The sequence below is a fragment of the Phalacrocorax aristotelis genome, chromosome 9, assembly GCF_949628215.1.
Source record: "Phalacrocorax aristotelis chromosome 9, bGulAri2.1, whole genome shotgun sequence".
Classification (NCBI taxonomy): Eukaryota; Metazoa; Chordata; class Aves; order Suliformes; family Phalacrocoracidae; genus Phalacrocorax; species Phalacrocorax aristotelis.
Window position 1 is genome coordinate 25,977,039 of NC_134284.1, and position 9,049 is coordinate 25,986,087.

Consider the following 9,049-nt stretch of genomic DNA (forward strand, 5'->3'; position numbering starts at 1 on the left):
TTACAGCTACTTCAAACTGAATTACAGGACTGGCAGAAGCAATTAAAAAACCCCAAACAAAACCCACAACCCAACAAAACGCCCAGAATACCAAAGTGGCACCTGAATATGCAAAACAAGTTTTCTCTGGCCTTAGTGGTCAGAGGAATCATATGATTTCTGACTTTAGAATTAACTATTCACCATCTTGTACAGTGACTCCATTTTATCCAAGTAAAAGTTGCTGATGAGTTGTTGTTTCCTTTGTAAGAAAGCTCAAGGTAAGATTGGCTGCAAGTATGAGCCGGTGAAATGGCAGTGTATAACCTAGCAAGATAAACATGCTACCATTTTGTGAAACAAATGCACATGGAATTTATTTATTTGAATTATTGTACAGGAAAACTTAAGACTTAGATTATAACATCCTTGAATTTTCTAGTTAACTACAATTGTAGTACAGTATCATGTTTTAGTATGACTTCTGTTTTAGTGAAAGTACTTAAACATTCATGTACTATATTTGAGTGAGATGAGCAGCTATACATACTAATTCTTCCTCAATGGAAAGGAGCATTTCATCATTACAATTGAAGTTCAATTGCTGGTATTTAAGTACTATCAGATAGATTTCTTTCAACGTGATACGGTATCTGTATAAACTTCAGGGATGATTATAGTAAAACTGAAACACAGCTATATAACTTCAGGTTACCATGCTGAAATTTGAAGCTTTCTGTAATGTGCATAATAGCAAAGTTGCACATAGCATACCCGCGTTATCAGGGTGAATTTAAACCTAGTACACTGGTGTGATATTTATAGCAAGGTATGTGTGTTTGCGCGTGTGCGTGTGTGAGAAGGTGTGACTAGTGGCTCCGGTAAAGCCAGGAGAGATCATAACCCTGTAAAGGCTTTATGACAAGGATGTCTGGATTAGGAAATAACATGACTTTTACTAAACACTTTTTAGAAAACCCATGTTCTGAATTATCACCTCTTAAAATTTGGTTATGTACTTGGAATGACTGTATATGTCTGCCCCTTTAACAACATAAAGCTACTAAATTAATACTTAAAATGCTGGCCTGCTTATGTTACGATAATAAAATTTGTGTCAGTTAATTTACTGTCAATTTACATGTAAAGATTAAACAATATTTTTTCTGCATTTTATGAATTCTGTATACTGGAGTTTGTTAAAGATTGACATGTTAGGTGATACTGTACAAAATTGTATTGACTACCTTTAGTGAAAATCAAAAGTAAAATTCATATGTATTTCCTTTTTACACTTCCATCTAATTTCTTGACAACTTGAATAAATTTCATAGAGCCTTTCTAACATGAACTATTGTTAATTTAACTGTTGCAATAATTAAGCTTTAAGAAGTATTGTTGGTATATTTATAATTTTAAGAAGATCATGTTTGTTTCATACTGCTTATTTTTAGCTGTTCTATTGTCACTGTTACAGCTGAAGAACTTTACTAAATACTTGACATTACAAAATAACTTGCTGGGGTTGTCCTCTGTATACTGATGTTAAATAAAAATGTGTGATTGAACTGTAAATGTAGATAACTTTTGACAGTCCTTTCCACATTTGAGTTTTAATTTATCTTGCAGTCCTTAGGTGGTCTTATGCTATCATACTGTGCTAAACAAATGGCCACAATGAAAGCTGTTAACTTGCCATATTTTCAAGTACAAAGTTGATTGCATCCTGTAACCTGCTCTGAGTAAATGTTTCACTTCATCTCAAGATGATGCATACGTTTTGATGCTTAAATCTTGCTGATAAGGTTATGTCTCATGATTTTGTTTTAGGACTAGAGTAATACAAAATAGAATACTTATCAAACTGCTTATCAAACTTGTTTAAACTCAGATTCAGTAAAACAGGAGATGGATGTATCTAGATTCTCTCTGCCTACCTGTCAAACAGAAGCTGGGGCTGAGCGTTGTCATTCCTTTTAGGACTCTACAGGAGCTCTTTCCTCTGTGGACTCTGGTGCAGGGTATGTTCTTTATTCCAGCTTTAGATCTTGACATGTACCTAATGAATGTGGAATTTACAGCCTGAGGGTATGGCTCACTCAGATGATCCAGCCATTTTCTGTCTAGAGAAACAGTGGCTAGTCTAGAGCTAAACTCAGCTGAACTAGAACTAAACTGGTCTAAAACTTTGCCTGCAAAATTTCTTGGAACCAGTTTAGCAAAGACTTAAGACATCGCACTTCCATCTGAGTGGAGTAGGGATGGCGTCACCCTTGCAGCAGAGGTTCTGTGTTAACCAACGAAGGAGCCAAACAAATTATATTTACTAAAGTGTTTCAGAGGCACTTTTGAGAAATATCAGTGAAAAAGTTAGTTACTTTGGCTGCAGTCTAACCAAGGTAGGACTTTGTCTCTTAGGTGGAAATACTTCAGACTAAAGCTGAGGAAATCTTCTCTGAACTTGAGAACTTTCTGGTACTTCAGAAGATACTGATTCACCACTATGGTGTTCAAGGTATATAACACATACATATATTTAAGAACAGGTGCCAGTTGAGGAACAAAATGAAATCTAGCCTGAAAGCCTCTGGGAAACATCCAGTTACATCAAGTGATGCAATAACTGTTTGGTCAAACCAATTTCTCAACAGTCAGTGTGAAACAAACTTAATGTTCACTAGTTCTGTGGTCATAGAAGATACTTTGGCAAAAGATGTATTGGAATGTGAAAGTGTAGTCTTGCTTGTCTTTATTTAAGAACATTGCACAAAACTCTCAAGGAAATAACTCATATGATCACATTATTTTCTGGTTTTTGAAGTTGGATTCTAGGTAGATGCCAGTCAGCCTTATCAAACTCATTTCACTCATTTCTTCTCCTGATGAGATCATGCTTATTTTACAACTAACCCAAGTCATATGCTTTTCCCTGAGGTTTTCCCTGTTTTATTTCAATTTTATTATTTTCTAATCTGAAAATTTTAAACCTTGCAGAGTTTTGTGGTTTGAGGGAGCTAGAGAAACAACTGTTCCTAAGCTTGTGAGCCTTTACTACTTTAACGAAGCTTAAAGTCCTATTGCTCGAGCCAAATCAGGTTTCTGCTGGCAAAAGACTTTGCATCTTATTTTTTTTTCTCTTGAACATGCATATCTTCCACTTGCCAGCCATATACTAGTCTTGCAGTAATCTTGCCTAATATCACTAGACAGATTTTTAGTTAGTCTTAGTCTGCTGGTTTTCTAGCAGCCTTGACTTTTTGTTGACAATGAGTAAAATGGTGATGTACCCGTTAGGAGGAAAAAAATCTCCTTTATGTACATAGAAGAGAAGTTGCAAATGAAACCTCCTTGATGCTACTACATGCTTTTACAAGATCTGGTGTCAAATGGTGTTACAGAAAAATATAAATGCTGAAACTACTAGAACAAAGGGGGGGGGGGAAGGCAAATGGAAGACAAATACTGTGTTTAAAACTGTTTAGTGAACAGACTGTGTAAAGATAGGCATCAGCTTCGCTGTATCCCCCTCAATCCCATACAAAATATTCCTCTGTAGTATATGTAAATATTCATCCTATGCTTCCTTGAACATTCTTAGTTTATTAATTTTATGACTCCATTAGAGATTAACATCTGATTTAGTGAGTATATGCAGTTCGGAGACTTGGGCTAATAAATGTTGAATTGTTTGGATAAGAAACTGTTGGAGATTTTTTCGTGCAAATCTTAAAACCAATTCAGCTGATTTGACTACAGAACTTTAAACAAACGTGAAAAATCTCATTCCATTTTGGCGTATTATTATTGCTCAAATACTGTATTGGACTGTGGGTTCTTTTGTCAAGCAAAGGTCTTGGTCCAGATTACTTTTTCAGATTACTCCAGCATATCTCTGTTCTGGACAAGAATAAACTACCCATGGAATATTCTTCAAATAATAAATTCAAATTATTTCATAAACTGGCAATAGCAGTATAACATTGGTTTAACAAATCAATGCCATTTTTGTATGGGCATTTATTAATTCAGCTTTTTAAAATTGGTTTAATTGCATTAGTGAAGTGCACTATGAGACCAGTTAAACTATATATGCCCCAAAGGGTTTGGTCCCCCCATCCCCCCCCACATTGTTTGTTTGTTACATTGGACCCTGTGCTTTGTTTTTACTACCTTTCAGTTTCAAAACAAAGTAGGAAAGACGTGCAGAGTTCTGACACCGGCAAGTTAGCGAGAGCCAGCCGAGCTGTTGCTGAGGGAGCGTGCTCTTGGCGCACGCTCAGCCTTCGCCAGGGACAAGGGCGTGGGGAAGTAGCACATAGGCATTAACTGCCTGTGCCCTGCTCATGTGCCCAAACGTGTGCTTTATTATCCTGATTAGTGAAACTACATATGATTGCATCTTTGGTGCCAATTAATCCTCTTGTAATTTACATGAAGAAAATATTAACTTAGTAGTTACTGATGGCTTTTTTTTACTTAGTACTATCCTCCTGATTTCTTCTCTTTTTTTTTTTTTTTTTTAAATACAGCAATTACGTGCTGATCTTTCATAGAATTAGTTTCTGTTGTGAAACGCTGTGTTTCATATCTTTGGAAAAAAACCAAACTTTTGGCTGGAGCATATGCGGAATTAAAAAAACCCAAACAAACCAAAAACAAACAAAGAAGAACCCACATTAAAAAAAAAAAAAGCCAACAAAACAAAAAAAACCAACCAACCAAAAAAAACCCACACAAAACGCCCCCTCCCTGCAATCTCATGAATTGTGAGGAGGGTTTATCTTAATCCTGCGGCAGGTCTTTCTGAACAGACCGCAGCTATGAGTGCCATGAACCTTGGGTGAAAATGACCTTACTGATTGTATTTGTTACGGCTTTTCATTCCCACCCATGTGAGCCTATTTTTACCAAAAATGCAAAGGCCTGTGTGTTTTGGGAAGTCAGAGAGTGCATAGATAAATGTGGAAGAGCTCTAGCAACTAGTGCTGAAACAGTTTGTGTTTAATACATTCCCATTGCTAATCGACATAAGACAAACGACGCTGTCCTCTGCACAAGAAGCACGCTTCAGCCGTAGAGTGTTCCGTTACGATGGCAGATGATGTAGCACCTACTTGGAGGACCCTCTCGCAGGTGGTGATGAAGATTGTTTTATCAAATTCCTGACCTGGGTCTCATAACTGTCCCGTTTCCCACCCCCTGCCAGACCCACATGCTGACAAAATAATACTGCTAATAAAAGGCTACATTTATTTTCAAAACTTCTTTGAACAGTCTTTTAATTTGGTTCTGCTGCTTGCTCAGTATGATCTGTTTGCTCTTAAACTTTAAGCTGATGCACTGTAAGCATGGCAGAGCTGCAGTTGCCACATCTCAGTTCTGTGTTTTCAGCTGTTAAGCTGTGCAGCTTTGCACTAATCAGTTGCTGCAGCTTTTGTCCCATCTCTTACCACCTGGTTGACTAGACTGGGTGGTTTAATCACAAAAAGTGCTGTGGTCTAATTTCTTTCTTTACAGGCAGGAGCTTTCTGTTTATTTTTTTTAATAACCTTATCCATCGTATTATTCCCAGAGAATGCAATCACAAATATTCTGTTCTCACACCCTTTGTATTACAGATCAGACTCTTAGAGGGTCACTTTTGTATCAAAACTGTAACTTTCTTTGAGCCTTCACTTGCTTTTCTGATGTGGCTTTCTAAAGCTTCCTATGTTACACCCAACATAACTCCTCAAATGGCCTTGCTTGAAAGGCTCTGATATAATGGCAAAATTCTATATGATCGTTTTTGTTGTTTGGGACCCACTGAGAACACTCACCACTTCGGCAAAGCTTCCATGCCTAAAAATCAAATTCTTATTCTTGCTTTTCTTGTATGAATGTGTAAGGCATCTTCTGAAATTAAGTACTTGGAAGAACTCACAAAATTCCCAATCTCTGTCACAGCAACAAAGTTCTAGAAATGCCATTGTAGCCTGGGATAGTTTCAAGGCAATACTTGCAAAGTTTTTGAAGTGTTTGTCTGCAGTAGCACAACGATATTGATCTTGAGTCTTTCCACTCAGGTGTTCCTCTGGCTTCCCTACTCAGAGTTGCAGAATTAATTCAGAGCAAGGACTGAAATATAAGGAGTTCCCACTGCGCTTGTGCCCTTCAAAGCAGGGACTATTCATGGCCTGGGAGGTGAAACCAGGACTGAGTGACTCTGTGTTCCCAGTCTTGGAACTTGAATTCCATGAGTGTCTGGTAGGTAGTTCACGGGGCAGAAGGCACCGCGCTGAATTTCCATATGTGCCACCTGTTGCTAGAGGGGTTGTAGGAAAACGAATGATTCTTCATTTTGCTGCCCAAGAATTGGCTGTATTACAGTGTAACTCTGACATTAGAACAGAGCTTATTTCTCTTCGTCTGTATGGCATGGTTATGAGCCTGTTGAAAAAGACTTTGTATTATGCCATCCCTAGTACTGTGAACATGCTTACAAAGCACGTATTTGCATATGAACAGTGATCCAACACTGATTTAGTAAAGACTGAAAATAATACCTTTGGACGTCTTTTTCCAGGGTACTTGAAAGTTGCTTAGTGGATGTAATCTGGCAAGAAAGGCCTTCCAGTTGCTGCTGGATTTAATAGACTTCTGAAGAATGCTTTGGTAATGAACTATAGAGTTCTGATTCATCTTCATTGCTTTTGAACAAAACTTTCTTCATAAAAAAATTTCAGAAGTGCTTCAGTTGTTTGCTCTAAAATTCTGCCTTTTTTCACCATCTATTCCTTAACTAATAATGTGAAACTTTTTGTTCTCTTCTTGCAAAGTACGCAGTATCTTTGCTATCTTTGCACATCCTGAATGTCCATCAGGTTTAAAGACAACCCACCTCAGCCTACCTCAACAGTGTTTGAATCAGGTATCTGCTACATAAACAAGTAAAAATAGAGCAGGTGTGATCTAGGGAGGGCACCAAACAAAGCGCCACATTATTATATATAAATGTAATATCAAATGTGTGCGTGCGTGCACACACGCTGTCTGCAGTAAGTCCTACAAATGTATCCAGGTCCATAATGTGTCTGACCCTGGTAGATTAGATGGTTTTTAAAAAGAAGGGCTGTGGTTTTATGAGAAACTTGATGACTTGAATCCAGGCGGTCCAGCCCCCCTTCACCTCTTCTCTCTACGGTCAGGGTTCTCTTCCATCAGTCAGGACCTTTCGATCTTGGATCTAAGCAAGAAAGAGCTCCTGTAGATTCTGAAGATGTGACCCAGTTTCACATCGTGTGCTAATTGCTGCCTGAGCTTGTCTAGTTTGATGGATCTGAGTCACAGGATCTTAATTTTGAGGTAAGAACCTAAGCTGGTAGCTCTTTAAAGGAATTGCCAAAAGTGCATTTATCACGCTCACGTAGCAGGGAGTTGCGCAGTGATACTCACTGGTGTGCTTCCAGCTTAGCGGCCGTTGTGCCTCTCAGCCTGCTGGCGCTCGTCATAACTAAATAATGACCTTGCAAGAAGACTAAATTGTACTTTGATATTAAGCTTTTTCTAAATTAGTCTGATATGCCATTGTTTTTACTTGAATTATTAGAAAGAGGCTACTATCTGCAAACTTGAAATGGAAACCCTCCGTTGACATCTGTCTGTAAGGTGTAGTTGCCTTAGTCCGGAGCAGTAGCCGCTGCCTGGCAAGGGGTGCTGCGCAGTCACGGGATTGTGTCTGGAATGATGTAATCTCGTTTTATTTGAATGGTGATGTAGTTTAGTTAAATGAGCTGGTAAAAAAGTTTTCCTGAATGCACGCTTTAAATTGTAACGGGAACCCTTTACTGAGCTCTTGCTCAGTGTTTCATTCTCTTTTAAAATTACCAAAACAAATATTTGGTTGGATAATCTATTTTTCTATTCAAAGCTTGTAATACTCAATACCATATAAGAGACCGAGTGTTTCCCTGCATTAGGTTATGTGTCAAACTTTGTTAATATTGGAATAGGTTTGTTCGTTGCTACCCTAACAAAATGCTGATCACACTTTTTTGGTCTATGATTTTTAAAGTTTCACAGTTCACAATGACTCAAAATGCAAGGTAGATTAAATCAAATGCTGGGATCAGCTTCATCGTGTGTCATGAACGCACACGCTTTCTTACTTACTGAAAGCTCTTTTGGGCGCTGCTCGACTGATACTGTAGCGGCTTAGACGCTTTTGTAGGAAAGAAGGTGCTAACGTCTAAAGTAAACCAGTGGCAGTAAAAATAAATTGTACTTGGTTTAGCTTCAGGCTAAGAACTTTATAAAATTAATGTCAGGTTCTCTTGCTGGATTAATGTAAACTGCTTTGTTTGCAGGGCTTATTGTCATCCCAAAACCAGGCCAATTCTCCAAGTGGAACTGTAGTATAGCCATCACACTACTGCTAGCAAACCTCTGAACACAGGACAAGAAGTAATGACAGTGGAACCAGGAGCTGTTCTTCAGGCAAAGAGCATCACAAATTATAAGGCGGCAGAGTGTAAACATGGAATTATGTGAATCACATAGTAATTTGCAAAGGAACAATGTAATGAGTTCTTATCACAGCTAATGCTGCTCACCCGAGGAAGAGTTTTCATTTGGAAACAAAAAAAACCCAAACCAACCAAACAAAAAATCCCAAGCTTCCTTTGGTGCCGCAGGAAAATATAGGAACATTTTTTGTTTTCTTTATACTTTTCAAGTCCAGTGTAATTTAATCTCGCTCTATAAATATATAAATAAAAGATATATATATATATATAGTGTAAAATAAAGTATGTTTCTTAAATTCAAGTAAGTTCAATGGTTAAACTAGTACTTCACCATTGTTTATTTTGCACTGATTTTTTAACCAGAGATGGCTAGAAGAGAGCCTGGAATGCACTCACGGAAAATGAAAGGCATTACTTTCTGGCTTCAAAATGTTATTCAGGAAGATGGATGCTGCAATCATAGATTTTTAAGACAAAATTGTTTTGCACTTAAATAGTTTAATGCTAATAGAGAAGTACTTTAAAGTTGGTGTCCAGACACCAGAAAAACTATGTTGTGGAGAAAA

At 37.7% G+C, this 9,049-nt stretch overlaps 1 protein-coding gene across 5 annotated transcripts in view; it reads left to right on the forward strand.

The window, feature by feature from the left end:
- WDR20 (WD repeat domain 20) overlaps positions 1-8,592 on the forward strand; it is a 46,253-nt gene extending 37,661 nt beyond the window's left edge. For 2 of the 5 annotated variants that reach the window (XR_012662359.1, XM_075103945.1), the window contains one exon: positions 8,325-8,592. Coding sequence is in view for 3 of the 5 variants with exons in the window: in XM_075103945.1 (XP_074960046.1) it covers positions 8,325-8,378 (54 nt within the window). In the remaining 2 variants the exon portion in view is untranslated. Of the gene's footprint in view, positions 1-6; positions 1,555-7,166; positions 7,324-8,324 lie in introns of those variants that run through there. The other 3 variants (XR_012662358.1, XM_075103948.1, XM_075103947.1) reach the window with 3 other exon arrangements.
- The last annotated feature ends 457 nt before the right edge of the window (positions 8,593-9,049 follow it).